At 30.3% G+C, this 23,096-nt stretch overlaps 1 protein-coding gene across 2 annotated transcripts in view; it reads right to left on the reverse strand.

Annotated features, from left to right (window-relative positions):
* Nucleotides 1-23,096, reverse strand: part of LOC132919917 (ecdysone-induced protein 78C) — a 63,854-nt gene that overhangs the window by 40,576 nt on the left and 182 nt on the right. The window contains exon 2 of one of the 2 annotated variants that reach the window (XM_060981851.1): nt 22,186-22,262. In XM_060981851.1, the coding sequence (XP_060837834.1) occupies nt 22,186-22,262 (77 nt within the window). Of the gene's footprint in view, nt 1-293; nt 1,364-22,185; nt 22,263-23,096 lie in introns of those variants that run through there. The other variant, XM_060981850.1, reaches the window with a different exon arrangement.

Here is a 23,096-nt window from a genome sequence, read left to right on the forward strand (position 1 = left end):
GCATTCGACTAAAAGGCCATCCATAAGTACAGTGTAATACAGTAAAATTAGTCATGTACAGAAAAACTATATACCTAGCTATATACCTGGTAACCTATACCTATAAGTTATCGCATTCATCTGTCACCAGAGAGTTGTGTAAAATAATCGTTTGTGTTCATTTTACTCGTGCTAACTATGCTAACTGTCGTATCGGAGCGAATGATAATATAGCAGATATGATGTAACGCGCGGTGTTATGCGAATCGGTTGGAAAAATCGGCGCGAATCGCGCGTTCGGATGGAACACTGACCTGGTGCGGTGGTGGACGAGGACGGCGTCGAGTTGGTGACGGCGATCGTCAGCGGCGGGGGAGGTGGTTGAGAGTTGGCCGCGTGGCCAGCGTACGCGGTTGGCTGCCGGTACGTGGAACTGGTGCACGGAGACTGGACACGGACGTCGCGGAAAGCGGCCGCAGGCGTGGACGCGGTCGTGTCCATGGCCGCGGCGGTGCAGGACTCGTCACCGAATCCCTGGGCCGGCGGGTCGTGGCTCTCGGAGCCGGCCGTGTCCGTGGTCGTGTCGTCGAAAAAGCTCAGGTTGAACTCGTCCGTGGTGCCGGCGCCGAACGACACGTCGGCCGTCAGCTTGTCGGCAGACGGCGCGCCGCCCAACCCCGCCGCTAACGACTGGTCGAGCTTGAACACGTCCATGTTGCGACGATTGTATGTGTCTTATGTTACACGGGTGTTGTCGTATGCTGCACGATGTGATATTATGTCGTAGCGCGTTCGCGAAAACAGACGACTCGGATGGATGTCCGCGGCGACGACGACGGCGGCGGCGGCGACGGTGGCGGTTCGAGTGCGACCGATGCCCGACGAGGGTCGGCAGTCGTCAAGTGACGGCACTGCGACGGTGGGACATGTCGGTGGTGATGCTGCTCCGGCAGGTGGTGGTGCATCGCTGCCGCCACCGTTATACCGCGGTGGGATTTTCGGGGCGCGAATTGGCGAGACGCATTTTCAGATGGAAAGCACAACAGTAGTTCACGCGCGAATTTCAAAACTAATCAGTCTAACTCCCCGGCGATAAGAAAATACTATTTTTTAAAATCGCGCGTACTTACAGGTATAGAAAATGTAGACCGATTAAACGCGCGCCCGAATCGACTCTTTATAAATATATTATGTTTATATATATTACTATCGTTAATAATGATAATATATTTATATATTATATATTATACATATATTTATTATGTATGCGTTCTGTGCACGTGCGCGTACCCGCGATGACTGCACTGGAGCACTGATGTCTCACACGGACACGTCGGCCGGCCGGCGATGGTACGCGCGCAGAAGACGACGACGACGACCGCGGCAGGTAAGCTACTACGACGACGACGACGACTACTACTACTACTACACTACTACTACTACTACTACTACTACTACTACTACTACTACTACAACAACAACTACTACTACTACTACTACAACTACTACTACTAATACTAATACTAATACTATACTAGATACAGAGATACTACTACTAATACTACTACAACAAAAATACACTATAATACAACTACGTTCCGGCCGCCGTGTAAGCGTGTGCGTGCGTGCGAGTGCTGTTGATAGTTCAGTGACCGACGACGACGCCGCCGCCGCCGCTGCCGTCGCAGGTTGTCAGATGAAGTGGTGGCGGCCGCTATGCAGGTGGCGGCGGCGGTACACGTACACATAAGCGGCGCTCGGGGTTTAGTGGGAGTGCCCCGCGGAGCCTCCACCACTGCAAGATTCGCTTTAAGTGCGCTCTCTGGTCGTCGTTGTGCATATCCGAATAATATTATATGCCACGGTAAGCATGTGCCAACAGAAACGAATACCCTTTCGCTCGGTCTTCGGAGTCTTCTTCCGGTTTTCCGGTTTTCCGGTTTTCAAGTTCGCCGATTCATTCGGGACGCACAGACACACATACGATCGGTGTAGGACGAGTGAGTATTTGGTCAGCAGCGCACTTCCGACAGTCTCTTCTTATTTTTCGTTAAAGTTACTATACCACTAGTACACTACCGATGAGGCTGCTATTGAAGGGGGGGCGAGAAGAATTGTTGGTGGTAAAATAGTACTTTTTTATAAATATATTTATGTGAATATAAGTTATTCATATTTGTTTTTTAAAATTTTTAATATCTGTAGGCCCTATATACGTATACACAATGGTTGCTTAAACCAATTTGACGCATATTCATTAACTAAGTAATAAGTACAGAGGTTCATATTTTTTCGCTTATTACAACAATTTAACACTTGTCTTCTCTAATTTAAGTACATTCAACTATTCAAGTATGCATTTTTCAGGTCGTCTGTTAAAATATTATATTAATTATTATTATATAATATGAGAACTCTATCACAAAAAATTTGATATAATACAAAATACAATATTGCATTATTCATTTAATTATTTAGTCCAGCTATGAGTATATATTTTTATAATTTGCAAAGCAAAGTCTAATTCCAAACCTATTGCAGGAGTAAACAATATTTGTTTATCGTTATTAGTTTAAAGGTATATGTCGCTTTTAGTTTTTGATTGCGATTTACATAGTTACCACGTTTGTACAAAGTCGAATTTTTTACATCAACCGTGTAAGGCATAGAATGATAAATAAATAAACTCTTCGTTTTTATGACGACTGTATTGCAACAATTTTGTGTTTCACACTCTACTCAATAACATACAGTTACCCACTAAAAGTAGGTATGTTATAATCTTATACTATTTCAAATCTAGTATACATATAGAAAAAACAAAGATCATAATTCACAATGATAGTTTATATGGTTCTTATTTGATTGTAAACGTCTTGTATATGTATATATTTGTACACATACACAAATTAAACGTACCTACAGTTAGTTTTAAATAACGATTACTTGTGAATAATATTGGTGAAAGATGAAATTGTGTGCGATTTGCCCACTGTAATCACATTCGAAAACAGGCGGTTGATACGTTTTATCGGACGGCACATTGTGACAACGTCGATGATGGCGCGGGGCTTGCAAATATTCGTACAAGAATCGTTTTCCTGGAATTTTCATCCATGATTGAACATAGCTATTATATTATATGACTTATTAGCACTCACTGTCCGCGATCGGTGACGCAGTAATGGTTTGATTTATGATATAAATAAGTAATAACCAAACGGTGCGCGGAGAACACTGAAATTTTCTTACGGCTGAGTGTCTGAGTGACAGAAAATATCGCACGGTTATCCATTACGCGATATACAAAGTATACTACGATGATCGCGTTGTCAGAACTTATAAATCACGGTCGTATGCGTACTGCGAGTTTAAAGCCTCACATGCAGTTTTGTACATCGTGGAATCGAGACAACTACACACTACCTCGTGATAACCTGATAGTTGTAATAACTGCGAAAGTTCAATATAGTAATTACAAAAAAAAAAAATTGACGCTGTATTTGGGTAAATCTTGTGGTTTTTAAGAAATATATCAGATCATCGGAAATATATCATAATATATATAAGTACCATATATATTGTATACACCAGAAATTAAAACCAATCCTGCTCAAGCCATATTTAATATGTTAAGCCATTACGCATTTACCATTTAGTATATCAATAGCGAGTTTCAATATACAAAAAAATTACCATAAATTCAAAAAATTATATTTTTGGCGGAAATCGTAATTCATACGTTAATATAATGAAGTGCGAATAGTCACCTTCACGAGTGCTTCCGGACGATTGAGAAGTACCGAAACTGCACTTTATCGGAATTTATTAGGATTCAATACAAATATTATACAACAATACAACTGATTATTGGACCGTTCATAACGAATTCTCCTCAGTTGTTACTGTAAACTATTAAATAGAAATGTATGATCGTTAATGAAAAAACACTTTTATAAATTCAGTATTTTTGGCTCGCAAGACTTTCGTATAAATCAATTACGGTACGTTGTACACAGCGCGAGTGTTTGCAAAGTATAATGTTGAAGGCTGCAATTGTTAAAAAAAAAAAGAAAAAAAGAAGGAAATTGTGACAACACGACTTATGGACCATAGTTTCAAAAATTCTCTTTCGGATTGTTTCCGACGAAAAATACGAGTTGCAAAGAACAATATTAAACGACGTTAATTTATAGTTTGCGGAGACTATTCTTTTTAGTGAAACACCGAGCCAGCGCTTTACTGATAAATTTTAGCTTCGCAATCTCTTAATGTTTATTTATTCTTAAAATGCGTACTGCTAAACATATTTACAATCACAAGTGCGATATCTATAATGATTAATTCACATCAGCTATATAAGATAAATACTGCATATAAGTGCGATAAGCATCTAAGTCTTTTTTTATATTCTTATTTTTGTTTTTTATAAATCAAACACACTAAAGGAAATACAGTTTTTTCTTTTTAGTGTAGGTACATTTTTTTGTGATTAAATTGTTTTTATTTTATTTTGCAACTGGTAAAATGTTTCATTCACTAATATTTACGTAAAAACGATATTTCACGTGAACACTATTGTTTTGTTTTTTTTTTCGGTAAAATAATGTAGTGTAAATACATCGAGTTTTTATTGAATTTCCTCTTTGCTTTCTATATTTACTATTTTTAACAATGTTATTCAAATCTCAATAAAAAATTATTTTGAAACTCGATTTTTCGTTACAATGTTGTTCCGATAAAATATTATGTAAATAAAATATATTAATTTTTGTTTAATGTTTCCAACATGTTAAAGTAAGTGATTTATTTAAAAGATTTTTATTGCTCTTTTGTTTTATTTTAAAGACATTTTTATATTGTATTTTTGTATAGAGCTACACATAGTTGTTCTATATACATCACCACTTTTCAGTATTGAGCGCTGACAAATAAAATAATTAAATCTTTTTGTTTTGATAAAAAACATATTTTATCATGTTTATAGTTCACACAAAATTACAAAATATTGAAAACTCATCAAATTGTATAGCAAAAACTTAATGACCAAGTTTTCATATTATCATAATCGATCATTCAAATAAAATTTAAAAAGATCATACGATTTTATAAGTAAAATAAAGCGTGTAGTACAAATAAATTATGCTCACGTATAATTTTATGAACCACCATCACAAAATTACTTTAATAACTCAGCAATTATAACCATATTTGTATAACATATAAATACATTTTGATATTAAATTTGTGAATACGATTGATTTAATTAACGCGGTGTGCCACATGTGACATGTATTCGCAAATTCGTAATTTTTTGTTAAATCTAATTGGTTTATATCACAAATTTACAATATAATTTGTGACATGTTAATTATATACATTTACACAATGTAAAAAATACAAATAATACAATTGGTTTTTGAATTTTTGGTGTACCACATGTATAAAAATATCGGGCTTGGTTAATTTTGTATTGATTTTTTTTTAATAATAATAGTGATGTAATAATTCTACAAGGTATGTTTACTAAAATAAAAATCTATGAGAGATAAAGAGTTAAATCAGTTATAATTATTCGTCTTATTGTGTACCAAACTTGCAAATACTACAGTAATAATACTGTTTATGCCGGAAAACCAGTTTTTTTACACAAAATTTATTGACTTCGTACAAATAATTACATGCAGTGCACACCAAGTCCATTAATGACAATATGAATATGAAAAAAAACATGTGCTGCAGAGACCAGAGTGCGATGATGCATATAGTTAGAACTTTGTAATTGTAATAATTAATGAAAAAAAAAAAAATAGTTTAATAAAAGTAGATTACGTGTTTGAAAATCATGTAAAACTTTTACGATTTAAAATATAATTTCCAACAAAAAAAATCCAATAGGTTTCATAATATAATTTATGATTGAATCTATATAATATACCTTTATTATAGCCATGTAACGAGATATTTTTATTAAAACGAGAATTGTTGACAACCTAATGTCATAAAATAAAACGCCATTTTTGAATTTAAATTTGAAATATAATCGAAAATATTAGTAACGTAATCAATTTTCCAAAGTATATAACGTCGAAACACACTTTATTAAGATTAATATTGTAAAAAAATCTAGTTATTCATTTAAAAATTTATCGTTTTAGTATTTAATGTTATTGCTTTGGGAATGTAGCAGCGTTTGATGACATAAAATGAAAACATTTTATATTATATTATACAGCTGCGTCGGATAGAATAGACGGGTGTCACTCGAAAGAACTTTTCAAAGGACTTGACGGTACCTATTTGTTTATAATTAAGAATACGTATATTTCTCGTAAAGTACTTTCAGCATGCAGTATATATGTGATAATAATGCGTTTTATGTTTAATTAAAAACTTAATGTAACCACGGTGGCTCATCAAAATCCTTCATTATATTATAATTTCTAATGTTTAATTCGTAAAGTACATCAAAGTTAAATTAGGATAAGCATAAATTTATACTCAAGCTTTTAAACGTTGTTTATATATTATATTATATAAGTAGTGAGTAGATTTTTCTCTTCTAAAATATGTTATAATAATTAATATATTATTATTATAACGGTAAACGAAGCTGCGTGTGTACTTTTCAGAATACAGCAGTACCTTTATATATTTACACTTGTAACGAAACAAATATGTGTAGGTATGTCTTCCTATCATAGGTCCAAACATCCTGTTTTATACAGGATTGTCCTTTATTTTAGCTTTGTGTACTAACTGTTTTCCTTTTTTGTCGATTTCAATTACGAGTATTCTGTATTAATTTTTATTAATATGTGTACTGTACGTTTGTACATATATAATATATATCTTGAAATATATACATATTTTATTTTTAATTTTGAATAAATTAATTAATTAACAAAGTTATTATGTTACCGTATAAATAATAATTATGAGAACCGCGATATGGTCGAAAAACGAAAAACTTGGGTTATTATTATATAGCTTCATGTCAAGCGGCAATCGCGATTGAATCGGAAATTATCTTATTAGTCCTGTTTTTTATTTTTTTAAATATGTTAATCCTAGATAATAGGTAAATGATAAATTTTAATAATTGAAACGTATAGATTAAACAACCATTATTTTAATAAATTAATGTATTTATACTATACCTATTTCCATCCTATAGGCTATACTACTATGATTATATATATATTATATATACAGTGAAATATTTATGTTCTCTCTAAACGCGAAAAGACTACTGCAGTTAAGTTATAAATTATTATTATTGTTTCGTGTATATGTACTTTATCCAAAATTGTTTGTTGTCTTATATAGTATGACTTCACCGTGTAAATAATACAAAATATAGGTATTCTTAAACGCGTGACATATTATATAATATATCTTGTAGTTTAGTCTATGTAGATGAGGGATATACTACACAGGTTATCCGAAGTTGGTCTCGTCTCAACGCCACGATTGTCGATATATTATTATATCCAACACGAACAAGTTCGACTAATTGTAAAAAAAAACCTATACCACACAAACGTCAATTATTTAAGATTACCAAATCAATGGATCTTTTGTTTGGAATGCAGATAAAAAACAATAGCGTGGAACGAAAAAATATAACGTGGCACGACGTCATGCAGTAAGTACAAAAGTGCATGTATTGACGTTTTACCAGTTATAAAAACGTTTGCATAATATAGATACGACCAAGTCTATTTTAGCATTCTCCCTTTCCCCTCTGAAAGACTTCGGTCGGTATTGAACGTTTTTGATTTTAATAGAAAAAATAATAAATCGATAACCGACTTCATATTATATTTTATACGCATTTAGTCGTAGTGTGTAGCTATAGCAGCGATGTAACTGAATGTTACACACGCTGGTCATCTCTCCCCGCGGTGGTACTCCGAAGAATGTTCTAATATATACGAATTATGATTATCTAACGACTAGTCGCACAAAGTTATTGGTCATTTCACCTCGCAGCTATAAATAGTATTAATAATACTAAAATATTTCCATGGCGTAAACCGCTTCGTTATATTATGCATAGACGCATAGTTAATATTATAATATATCATATATCATTAAGCATCATATGCATATTATAGCCGCTCGCACGTGTACCCAACGATAAACACCGTCAGTTCGGTAAGTGCCAATACACGTATCATGAATAGAAATTTTGAGGTGTTTTTTCCACAACAATTGTCAATTTTATACATTTGAACATTCATTTTAAGTTAGGGATGTCGTGTCGTTGGATCGATATCAATAATGGGGTTACATATTCATATGTAAGATATACCACACATTTCAGAAACTATTAATTATACTTAAGATTTTTTTTAATATTGAGACAAGTTTTAATAGTTACATTAATTGTGTAAAATCTGAGTTAATTTGTAATCATTGGAGTTTTTTAGTTAAAATAATCGTCATAATATATTACCGTCACTTTAAACTCGTCTAATTAGTGATTTAACTACATAGAACACTTTATTGTAATAACATTATCAGTAGTTGTCAGGGTTATCACTTATCATTAACATTGAAATAATTTTATTTAATAAAAAGACACCTTCAAAAATGCGAAATATCAGTATATATTATAGTATAGCCCGTAGGTATATATATATGCTTACGGAACGCAGTGGAGTACTGCAGAGGTGTGATTCCTAACCTAATGTGGTATCATTTGAATTGTATCTTCAATGAGCTAATATTCATTTGTAGTGTATAACTACTGGCTACTATGCACCTTAAAACACATTTTACGATGAATTACGCTAAATTTATTGACACCACCTGCTATTAATTATAATTAATTATTAATAATAATTATTTTATTTTATTTTTTATACTCCCGGTAAATTTCAAGAGTATAATGTTTGTATATTTAATTTTCATGTACCTAGTCTTGCAGTTTTCTATCAACATATTAGTTGATCGTTCATTTTTTTCATGTTTTTAATATTCATAATAATATAAAAAAAATGTTACGATGAAATCAGCCACACCTATAAATGTGTCAGCTTGTCGACTATATACATGCATACGCTGGCTGTACAGATATCTCGAAAATGATTTTTTTTTTTTATGCGCCCATGTTCAGTCATCTGTTTCCTGTGTGCGCGCTCACTGCACACTTTACAAACTATAATAGTTAAAGAGCGCCGGCAGTATCAGTATCGATAGAATATTAGGTGCCTATGTAGGTACTGTACAGCAGCCATCGAGGTATACGAGGTATGTGCAGCAAAATAATGCAGTATAGACATAGTCACGAAATAAGCACCACCAAAAAACGACCAATGAAAAAGGGTCAAAAGAGTTCAAGACGAATTAAAATAATGAAAATGAAATAAATTATGTTTTTTTTTTTATTAATGGTTATTCCGTAAACCGGTTGTGTCTGGAAAACAAACTCGTATACCGGTATGATATTTTTTAAACTTAAATAATAAACCGGTTTCGGTTCCGAAAGAAAATATTTTTGATACCGTCCACTCATTTCTTCAAGCAAATACACACGAATATCCAGGTAAAAAGTGCAGTGTTTATATTATGTATTGTTACATTACTATTTTAAACGGATGTGTTTTTGATTTTATTCTAGCTGAAACGAGTTGATTAGTAACTTTTTCGTTCAACTTGGTGCTTTGTACAAATTAAGAGTGACTTATCTACAAAAAATCTTGTTTTTAATTACTTGCTATTGATTAAGAATTTAGTATCTTGCAATTACTGAAATGCATTAGTTGTATTATATTTTATATATAATGACTAACTAATTATACACATAATTGTATAATTATTTTACACCATTCATTAAATAAGACAATCTGAAAATCGATTATCTTTTAAGGATACAAATACTCGTATTATACTCGTATTATATATACAATGTACATTGTACCTATATACTTCATCATGCTATTTTTATCATGTAGTATTTAAATATTATCATTAAAAAATATTCAAATGTTTTGTTACATAATCTTTTAGAACAAGTTAGTACCTATTTTTTTTAAATAATACGGCGATGATCTATTTAATACATACTTAGAGAATTAATTGTGGATTTAAAATGAGTTATGGGCCTGTATACTTTTTATCAGCATCGATGAACGTCCGATGTAAAAATTAAACAAATTAATTTAATCAATAAAACTTTACAAAAGTACAAATAAACCTAGAACATTACAGCGAAAATGCTTATAATTATACATTTATTTTATAACATAATATATTATAAAGCTTAACATAGTTATAGCTATAATAACAAACTTTTATATTTTGACATATTTTTCATCACATAATAGCTATGTAAACATTAAAACGACGTATATATTAATTATTAATTATATAATATAATTATTAAACAAATCTTATGAACAACGAAATTTGAAAATATTCGTTTCTATAGTACTAATTATTAATAATTAATATTCTACTGATTAGTATTAATAGGTAAAATGCAGAATGCAGAATAATCACGACGGAACTGCAGTGATGTTTAATCGTTGAAGCGGGCGAACGACTTACGCCCACCGTTTTAGACAGGCCAAATTTGATGACGAATTTCAATAGTAAGCGGAACTACAACGGAACTGTTGCGTATTTTTAATCGGTAAAGTAAGCACGTGGATATAACGATGAAAAATCACAAGACCGAGAAGTCCTGTACCGATGAGAAGCTGCGGATCGCATGACGCCAACGATGCACACAGCCGTTCTTCACAAAACCGGACATTAGGCCCGACTGCAGCGACTGCATCACCTCCGCTTTAACGCGGCGGTCGTCGAACCAAAGAAAAGTTCGAAAAACCGGAAATAGGCACGATTCGTCGTTTCACGTGGGTAGGCCGGGGACGGGTAGCTACAACACTGCGCCCGCTGTGCCACGTCCAAATAAAAAACGGATCCCTGCGAGCCCGCTCAGGGCCAATGACCGCTGTGGATCTTTATAGATCTTGGCAGCGACCAACTGTCCCATTACGCTATCGTGTCGTTTGTCAAATATCAGTCGGTGAACGATGAAGTCCAGTTCGATGCTATGGTGTTGGATTACGGCGGAACGCTAACAGCCGATGACGAGCCAACGACCGCTGATGACGTACGTTTCCCCACCCCATTGCTCCCACAATCGATTTTTAATATGATTTTCAAAAACAGTTAAAACGTTTAATTTTTCGTTGTTGTCGGGTGGTTAAAAATTTTAATATCACGTTATGCTACTTAAAGAAAATTATACACGTAATTTAATGTACTTTCTATTAGGAAACTCTATTTAAAAATAACGACTGTATTTTTAAAAAGCTCATCGTTTATTACAACCCATAACGCACGGAGTCAATACAAAATACGCAAAAAACCAATTTTTTATTTAAAAGAACTAAAAACAACCACATATAGTAGACATTTTGAAGTAATCGGTACCAAATTATGTAATAAAACACCATCCGAAATAATAATCATTCCATTTAATTTATTTAAAGAAGAATTCTCCAATGGCTATACTGGAGTCTTGTGATGATTTAATTATATAATTGGTATATTTAGTATTTTTGTCAATACAGTGTAATCAATATTTAGCTAATTTTAGTTTAATAATTTTAGATAATATTATGATTGTATATTTTTTTTAAACTAACAACTTTTTCTTTATTTTTGTATAATTACCTGAAATTCTAATGTAACTATATTTTTAAACTCCTGGGCCCCCACACGAGTTCTTTCAGTGGGGCCCAGTACTCATATGTATCTATGAAATTTGATTAAATAAAAAAAATAAAAATATGTATTTTTCTTATTTTAATGTAGTGTCCATCGTAAATGATATTTCCGATATTAATTATTACGTATTAAATATTCAAAAATAGTCTATTGTGGGTAACTAGTAAATTATATTAACACATTGTCGACTTAATAATCTTATGTTTCATTTTTCGAATTTCTGCATTCTGTTAATGTGCATCGATGGTGGTATCATCGTCTTGGAATAAGGGGAGACCTCTATCGATACATTACAATTTTACTATGATTCGAGTTTGTATAAATAGTGCAAAAAATTATCAAAACAACACTGAACTTGCAAAAAAAAATCATAGACATTTCATTATACTCCTACAATCACTATAATATAATATAACAATAATAATATTATAGTTGTTTGACTAAAAGAGTAGTATTACATAACAATCTTTAAAAAATGTATTTAGCTTCTGAAATAACTATTATAAGACTATATAATATAACGGAAACTTAATAAGTATTTTTATTTTCATCAAAAGTGAAAAGATATTTTAACAGTTACGTCAAAATTGTTATAATTTATCATTAGGGTTCAAAAATGTTATTGTTGGAGTTGCATATATGTCTATACGCTCTTGATTTATGACAAACAAAGCTGAAAATCTGCTGTAAATAATGATGAGATTAAAAATTCATTTTTTTGCGTATATTCCTTCCATTTTAGAAAAAGTCAATAGGTATTTCTTAATCTGTTTTACGTTTTTATGTAATTTAATCTTTCGTAAAGGTAAAATTACGTTTTTCTTAAATTATCTATGTATTTTAGGTTTACTCAATTTTTTAACAAAGTAATTTTAATAGATTTGTCCAATCTACTGAAAACTTAATTTTCCCAACTTACTGATAATGCTATAACGTTTATGTTATGGCCTGACAATACCTATGCCACGATGTCAATGATGTATTATTTTTTTTTGTCCAACCAGTTTTCCATCACATTTAATTTACATAACTGTTTTTTAATAAACTATAATATTTAATATATTGTTTTAGTATTACGTAACTAATAAATAACAAGTTGTAATTTTTTTTTGAATTTTGATTACATTTTTTGCATATTTAATACATTTTTAATGCATATTTTAGATTTCTTATGTGCATATTTTATCGAATTTTCCTTCTATAACTTCCAAAACCCAACAGTTATCACCATGATGTATGACCCTGGTCCCCAATGTCAAACTGTCGAAGTATACAACACCATCATTGATAAACGGGGAATCGGAACTACAATTGACAGAGCGACCAGCGTCGCTGGCGTCCATTAGGATTGTCAAGCTAAATCTCATATTGTATTTCAATACTCAACAACGATATGATCAATATTTTTAATTATTAATATAATAATAATAATAATAGTGTTATTCATCATGTCACTTTCCATTTGATCCTATCTTATGTTAAGCAGAATGGCCGAGTACAATTTATCGTAGTAGAAAATGTGTCAATGTTTGTTCATTAATAATTATATATAATTAACTCTAAAATCTAATACTGATAGTCGGATTTCCTAAAAAAAATTGATTAATTTAATGGCTTAATAAAATTTAAAGGATAAATCATGATCTACTAAAATAAATTATGTTTAAGAAACCATTATAGTTAACTATTGAATAATTAGTAATTATTCGTGGAACTACTAACAGTGTATTAAGATTGAAAAATATATACCTATAAAAGTGTATCATATAGAATTCGTATCTGTAAATAACAACATAATAAAATATGTAAATAAAAATATGGTTAAAATTATGTTGAATGACTCTTTAGGTTGTCCTTATAAGAGAAAATATTAAATAATGAGAAACCTAAAGATTACCTCTTCAGTGTATTATCTCATAAAAGTGTTCACAGAAAGAACCAACATAGTTAATATCATTTTTCCTAATTAAATTTATTATGTCGACATCACACTATATTTAAAAAAGTTACACGTTGAATAACATTATAAAAATATTATCAACAGTTGATAATAATTGGCTGTGATATAAAATTAAGTACAAAGTGGATTTAATTAATTTAATTTTTACATATTGAACTAAAATTATACCTTTTAAGGCTTTTAAACTAGCGTTAAAAATATTCCAATAAAATCGACATTGATATTAAGGTAACTATGGAAATGAAGGCAATGACAGATACTACACACGTATATCAGCCATTATAAATGAAGTTTATAGAAACTTAAAAATAATAATACAAAATGTTTACAGTTAGGAAAAAAAGGAAAATTATAAACTATATAGTAGCTGAAATACATTTTTAAAACATAGGTAAGTACATTTGCTTAATAATCTTGATAAAAAATAAAATAAAATAATTTTTAATAGTATAATTAATAATTTTGTATTTATCTTTTATTATAAAACAATGTTAAATATGCAATATGTATTTATACAAAATATTAACATGATATTATTTGTCGATATAAAAATGTAAAAAATATATATTTTCTTAATACAACTTTATAATAATCAGAATTACTATTTTTACCACGCATCTGCGTGGATACACGTCATACAAACGTATATATAAAGTAATTAAACAACAGATATTTCGAGAATAAATGAAAACAAATGAACTTTAACAAGTTACATACTTTATGAATTTCAAGCCATTGCCAAATTAAACATATAATTAAATTAAGAAAATGCAACGAAACTTGCATGTGTACGAAATACTACATCAAAATCTCATATTAGACATTTTTGTCGTTCCTATATCATAATAACAAACTCAAAATTCAAATCAAAAAAAAAAATATAATAACGAACAATTACATATAACATGTAGGCACATATTAGTGATATTACCATCCTAGTCGAACGTTAATATTGAAATATTTATCATCAATAATACATTTTATATATTATGAAAAGTCACTCACAAAAATATATTAACATTTTGAGGAATGAAACATATATTTAACAACAAGAGATTAATAAATTACAATATTAAAAATTAAAATACGTCCATATTTCAGGGAAAATTAGTCCTCCTCCCACCTATTAAATATAAATCGATTTCAGCAAATAGTGCTAATATTATAATATTAATAATAATAATATTTGTCGACAAAACAGCGTACGGTGAATGTAAGCATAATATATCCTTAATAAATAAACAATACAATACACCAATCATAAGACAGCGGAAACGGTCAACAATACCTATTCTCCACATATCTGCAAAATGCCAAAGTACCAATATAATTATACATATTTCTGAAATACTATAAGCGAATATTATAAATTCACTGATATTAATTAATATATTTAATACATTTTGGTATTTTATGGTCTGTAGTCTGTTATACAAGTAACCAAATTATTCTAAATAAGTACATATTTCAAGTATCTACCTAAAATGTGTTAATAACAAGTTAGAATTAAGGTTTTAAACTAATCTGTAATAATATTTACATATACAAACGAATGAATAAAAACTGAATATATAATATTTTCTATTATTCCAATTTCTTTTATCACTTTAACAATAGGTACATTTCCTAAAATGAAATGATTTAACTACAATGATCGTATTAACAATCTATTATACGTTGGTTTAACAAAAACCTTGTTGGCTGAATAGCAACAAGATAATTGTGAAACGTACGTATGTTTTATTATAATGATCAGATTGTTTTTTCAATCTACTTTCATATTATATAAATATGAAATGAATTTTTTACTAACAGCTAATCTCAGAAACTATATAACTATGCCGATTCCGATAAAAGTTATATCAATAGATTTCTTGAAACTCGAATGGTGTTTTAAGCTTCTTTTTTCAACCCCTATGGTGCCTATGGGTTGCTATAGAGGTGGCCTTATTTCGGTTTATGAAAATTGAATGATTTTTGTTTATATTTATATATTAAAATAATATGTTACCATTGATTACTAAAATTAATTAAAAAAAAAAATTATACAGACTAGCTGACCAGGCGTTGTTACGGAAATTGTTTGAATAAATGAAATAATATTTAATTATTGCTTGTTATTCAAATGTATGATATACGTAAGTGTAATATGACATACGAAAGTTTTTCAATACTATTGAATTCCTCGATTCTGCAACTGCGTAATTTCTTGCAATCACTTACAAAGTTGTAATTTTCAAAATTATTTCAGCTTTAGATATCTGGCCAGAATAGAAAATTAATATGTGATCTTATTAATAAACATTCAATTTATTTTTCATCAATATAAAACAAATATTAAGCGAGTATAATAATTATATTCTTTTTGTATTTTATACCCGACGGTGAAAGTAAATATTTATTGATTTTTCGCGGAAGTGTTTAAAAATATTAACAACAAACTGCTTCCTAAAAATACATTATCAATTATTTTTAATTATATATTATATTACAAAATATAATCTAAGGATTAAAAATAATCATTTAAGTTATTATAAAGTTTATTTAAATAATGTGTATTTATTTTGAAGTCTTCTTATTTCTTTTGAAAATACAATATATTTACGTAGTAATATAATGCAACTAAAATGTTAGTAGAGGTTTAAAACCTGGGACTCTCTTAAACCAACTACTAATTTATAAATTTTCAAATTTAACAGTAAGGCCAAATTAAGGTATTCATATTGTTTAAAATTTTCAAAAATAATTCTAAGTGAACATACATAACTGTGAGTATACATTTTACACAATAGATTAAGTGTTAAGAGAAATGCCAATAACAAGAACCCAAGTAAGTGCTGATAAGCCTGCTTGAAATGATTACGTGAATTCGGTGATGCATGAATATTAATGGGAATCGTATAATGCAAAAAATTATATTGATGTTTGACGTTGTTAACTTTTGATTAGGTATATATACCATATTAATAATTTATAATCGTATAGATATTTTTATATTTATCTTGCATAACGTATTTTTGTATACATTTAAATGCACGAACATTAAATTAAAAATATCAGGTTATAAAAAAAATTACGGTGAAAATATAAAACATATTTAAATTATTTCATTCATTAATATGCTATACAATACTGCGAGCCTATAGGTTTGCGAAAACTTTGATTTCAGTATGCTTTTTAAGTGATTTAAGTTTCTAGGTTCAAAAATTTTAAACTCATATACTATATAATGTATTATAATATAAATTGTATAATAGTGTTTGTAAAATTTGAAACCATCGTGGTACGTAATTCACATCGATAAATATAATATATCTATTATGACTTAGAAAGTATGAAAAAAAATGTATTTACGAAATCCGTTGGATATGAAGACCAAAGCTCCTAGTAGGTATATAATAAATATATTATAATGGATTAATTATAATTATAAAATAATTAAATATACTTAAATATAGCAATTTTTGAATTATGTTTGCATAATTGTTTTATACAATGAACAATATACCTAATATTAAAGTAACTAATAAATGAATTCGTGAATACTATTCAAATGACATTATTGATATTAAATCAACTAAAGCATTTTAAATTATATTACGTAAAATTTATATTGTTTATTTCCTAAATGAAACAATTGAATACCAAAAATTCGATTTAATAAATATTATAATATCGTGCAATCATCAATTATTATTACAATAATGGAAATATTAATTTTAATTTTTGAGTTGAATATTTCCATTATTTTATTTTAATATGAAAATACGAAATGTTCACGCGATCGTACATAAAAAAAAAATACTTAAAAATTAAATTTTACTTTTATGTTTTTCATCCAGTTATTTAGACTATGAAAGCACCCATACTACAATAGTATACTGTTTATATTTGATATTTGTGCGTGATTTCTTAACAAACTAAATTATATGATTGAATTTTAAATATTTATATACGATAATAGTATTATATCATTTTAAAACAAAAACAAGTTATTAGTTATTAAATATAAAACGACTTTGGTACTATTTTTATCATTCACAATAGAAATTAAACATGCAAGAAAACGTAGGTATAATTTTCAATTTTAACTTTAGATTTATACCACAAAATTTCAATCATTTATCCGCATGAATGTGTATTTCAAATAAAACAAACATTTTAAAATAAATGTTCATTATGATACATGCCAGGTATACAATATCTAAAACAATGAATTTGATTCACCACACCTCTAAGACCATTATTATTATTTAAAGTCGTGTACCTACAATAATTTGGCTTTGAACAGAATCTCTCCCACGTTGTATTACAACTTCATAATACACGAGGAATAAAAATTATCTTATCATACGTGTGTGTGTGTGTGGGGGGGGGGGGTACTAGTACTATGTAAGCATCAGTATGGTATATACATATGAAATGTACCTATATGTACAAACTAATTCATTACCGAATTTCAGTATTATATTAACAACCGCGAAACTGTTCGTGGCCCTATTATATTATGTTTTACAATGCGAAAACTCTAGTTACCCGTCCGGAAACTCGAAATGTTGTTTTCATAAAATACTTAGTAATTTGTTTTCACTAGGTACCTACATTTTCTTGTATAAATTATCATTTAATTAGAATATTAAATAACCAATATTTTACCGTGACGGGCGCGACGTATTCGTACCCAGAATAATATTATATATTCACTTAAACAAGCAAAAGCCACATAAACTATCTTAATTACTAAAAATAATTTATTATTTTCAACCACTGGTAACAAATTTAACAATTTTAGTTATTTTTAAAGTTGAAATAAAATTTTTTTATTACCCAAATGTTTGTTTGTTTTACAATTTAAATTAGATAGGTACTTACTGGTTATATCTTATATTATTATATAAAATTCACAAAAAGAGTCTGAAAAATGGAATTTTCTGTAATATTATACACGTATTCGTTTATAAAAGCCATACTATAAAATGTGAATTATTGATCAAATTGAATACAAAATGTTTTATTCATAATATGTAGTTTGGTATATATTTTTACTGTTGCAATTATTGAAAATGTATATTTCTCCGCCAATAATAAACTAGTTTTTTTTTAATTTTTTTAATATTATTTAATAATTTAAATAGGTACTCAGCAGCAATGAAAACGAGATGTAATACTAACGAATTTAATCAACAAAAATTATTACTTTTATTATTAGCTTTACATAATTACTAAGATATTTGCAAATTCATAATTATATATATTTCAAAATATGAAATGAACTTTCTCAAAATTAATGTTAATTATAATGTAATTATGTTAAAATACTTTTATTGAAACGAGTTTAAAATTATTTTCAAATTATCATAATCATATAATGAATAGGTACTTGAGTTTGTGTAAAATAAACATATAACATAAACTTGAATAAAAATAATATGATTTTGATAATTTATAAAATTGCCCTTACACATAACTACTAGACACTTAAGTATTATAAAAATTTAAAATCAAAATTATAAAAAGCCGAAATTCTTCTATATGATAATTTATGGTCATAAAATTATAACATGTCGACTTCTCTGTGGGCACCTTAAGAGATTAAAAAATAATAGATAAACAAAAAATAATCAATTTAACTTTGTTATTTTCTATACTGCAGTATAATACATTGATCTATTATAAAATTTAAAGCTAAGAATAGAATCTTAGGTCCCTAAATGTTTTCTTTGATATATTTAATCTTGAAGCAGGTTATGAGTATTTTTCGATTGTAAAATATTTGCTAAATTATAGAGTGAATTTTAATCGTTACCTACAGCTGTTATTCAACGTGCTCGGAATAGCGAATAAGCGACCTATTTTGACGTGCGAACTACTTAACGACGGGTTAACATTATGATATTAATACTGCAACACATCTTATAATCGGTTTATACTCATATATATTATTATGTATAGGTACTTGCACCTCAGTAGGTACCACACGTAAACGTATTGATTTTACGCTGCAATATATGTATAATACATATGTCATATATATATATATATATATATATGGCTATATGTATAAATAATGAATTTCAGACTTGTAACTCTTGACATTTAAAAACAGTTTCAATCACCCTGCAACATTATAGCCGAGTATGGCGTATCGTGTAGGGCACAGTGACAACGCGAATATAATATATATACATCTAATATTCGTATTTTCACAAGAACACGTCATTATCACATATTATAATAATATGATGGTAAGAATATCATAAAATATGTGCGTGGGGCGCGAATCGCTATGTTGCAACGGTCAATCTAGCGAAATGGCGAATTTGAATTCGAAAAAACACACGTCTGGCGTCACAGAGAGCATTATATAATACGTATAGTGTTATATGCAGTCTGGTGCACTTTATGGCGTTTGTCTTGGAAATAGCCGTAGGGGTATGAACGCATTATCGCGTGAGCTGTGTTCAGCGGCGGCGGTGGCAGGACGAATAATGCAGGGAGACGACGTTTTTTCCCATGTTCGTGCATGTTTCGGTAGCAATGGGTGGACGAAAAATGTGTGCGGATGATTTCGCGAATAACTTTAGTCGATTTTGTGCAAAATGTGCTGATAACACACGCAAACTCAAATCCTCTACATGTATGCGCCTATCGGACGGCAATCGGCACGACTGTCTGCTCAATATATGACGTGTATATCGATAAGGGATTTACACAAAATCACATTAAAATAGTAAAATTCCATTTAAATATTTCATATTATTCCTGCTATGCTCTATGTAGTACATATTTATGTACAATCATACGTACTACACAATACAGGGTGGTTTACTAATCATGTTCACTTCCAAATTTTTCTTTTTTAACAATTAATTTATTCAAATTATAATATTTTTGGAATTTTTAAATATAGGTGCTTAAAGATTATAATATTATTCAATTCTTGTATTTGTTCGTACTTATTAACGAGTGGCTTATATGGGGAAACAATTTTCTGTTTTTTAAATGAGAACCTCACTTTTTACTATAAATTGTTTAATGGATAATTTTTTTGAAAATATTGATGTGCCTAATTCAAAATTCAAACGAGTAGTTTTTCAGGTATTAAAATGTTTATACTCAAGATAATAGTACTTAAAAATGGCTTTACAAAAATATAAAACACATGCACCACTAGATCTAGTATTTATTATTCTTGAACCATTTTACAAATTATAATTATTGTTAATAGATTAATATTAATTATACTAAAATATTAAAAACACTATAGGCTCTACATATGTTTTTCAATCATATTATAATGGACTTATTATCTTTAGTACATAAACTTAAATAACTTAAAAACTACTCATTTGAATTTTGATTCCGAATACGTCGAATTTTTCAGAAAAATTATCCAATAAATAATCTACAATAGAAAAGGGGCAGGCTTTCATTTGAAAAATAGTAGTTTGTATCTCCACATGATAATATTCTGAGTAAAACTAAGGATCTTAAACATTTTAAAATACGATATTTAAGTACTTATATTAAAAAAAATCAAATAATCAGTTGTCGAATAAATGCATTCTTGATGGGAAAAAAGGGGTGAGTTCCTTTGTATAATATCGGGCGCGAGTAACAATTATCGTATTATAATGTTATGTATGTATATGTATATTGTCGTCGGTGGGTTTGTAATGCACGATCGAGGCAGATAGGCACCTCCTATATATAATATGTTATTATTATTACGACGATATTGTTGTGATGGCGATGATGACGATGACAGACGCTGCTGCGGCAAAGTGCATTCACCTTGCCAAAAATTATTATATGATCCGCCCGTGGCTGTGCGGATAATGTGTACTTGATGATCTGCCGCCGCCGCAGCTCGGTGATTACCGGCCGCGCGCGAGATGAACAGACGCCAAAATAGGTGCAGATCATGGAGTGACGGGGACACGGGGTGTATGGTCTAGCCTGGTCGTAAAGTGGGGGGAGGGGTTAAAATTACATACGGCCAAAGAGAAGAAAAAAAAAGCCGCGGAAGAAAAAACCAGAAATGATTATATTATTATATTGTTATTATACATATACGTGCGAGTATTATCGCGCGAACGCGTACCGTCTATATAATATGTGGCTGATCATCAATCTAACTCGCGCGCTTCAACGTGTAATCAAATCATATGCATTATGCTGGTATGTACATGTATATATATATATATATGGAGGACAGAGGTACTTGTACATAGTATTTGCGGTGATGTTTGCGCGAATAATATTTCGTTTCGCACATTACAATATATTACACAGAGATAGAGATAGGTATACCTACAATAAGTACACACGCGGTTGTGATGGCGAGGACAAAGTCGATGTAATCATGTTTCATATAGTGTATGCGGTCTCACCATATATGTACAGATGTATACCTAGTCTTATTATTATAGTTACCGTACATATTATATATTAGTACTATTATTATTATTATTATCATCGTCATCAACGCGGTTTACCTGGGTTCCTTATGATCACTGAATCGATCAGCTTGCCCGTGGGACTCGACGGTAGGGACGTGGGTTCTTTCTTGATGCTATAACAATAATAAATACAGAGAAGACAAATTAAAATCTTGTGCATTGTACGATATGGATAGAGCGCGGAAAACAATTTATTTACTGCATAATATTTTATACATAAATCAAATCAAATCTTATCGGGAACCCTGTACGGACCCCTAGCTGGATCTAGCCGAAGTATGCTTATTACAGTCGTATGATAATATACAACACGCTGAAATGATGATGTATTAATATAGATAATAGGCATATAAGCCTATATACGTGCGCTAAGGGTTGAAAGTCTAACCGTTGGTCGAATAGGGCAATGTTTGTATTCTATAACCATTACACGGTAAAATACACTCACACTCGGTGGCGTAAAGCGCCTAATGAGTGATCAGAGAGTCACCGACTCCCTTTCCCATCGAATTAAGCTCAGAAATACCTTATATTTGACGTTATTTACCCTCTTCGCCATCGCCACTTTTAATCACCTGAGCACATTATCATACGCGTCATTTCACATAATACGACAAGGTACGGAAACCGATCAGCGTTTGCTTCCGAAATTATGATAAATAATTGTAATTCACGCGTACAATAATTATCGGTATAAAAAAAAATATTTTGTAAATCAAACGGAATTCAAACGTACACATCGCTGTCCACTGCACACCTCACGTTTCAGGCACATGACGACATAAAGTCGTCATAATATTATTAGCGGGTAGTGAAATGCGCGCGTACATTATATTCTCTAATATTATTATTATTTCTACGTCGATTATAGGGGAGGGGGTAGTTATCCCCCCCATGTTGGCAGAAGACGTTCTCCTCTATAAGTGTCGGCGTGCAGTCTCGGACTT

Source organism: Rhopalosiphum padi, chromosome 2 (genome assembly GCF_020882245.1).
Source record: "Rhopalosiphum padi isolate XX-2018 chromosome 2, ASM2088224v1, whole genome shotgun sequence".
NCBI classification, from domain to species: Eukaryota; Metazoa; Arthropoda; class Insecta; order Hemiptera; family Aphididae; genus Rhopalosiphum; species Rhopalosiphum padi.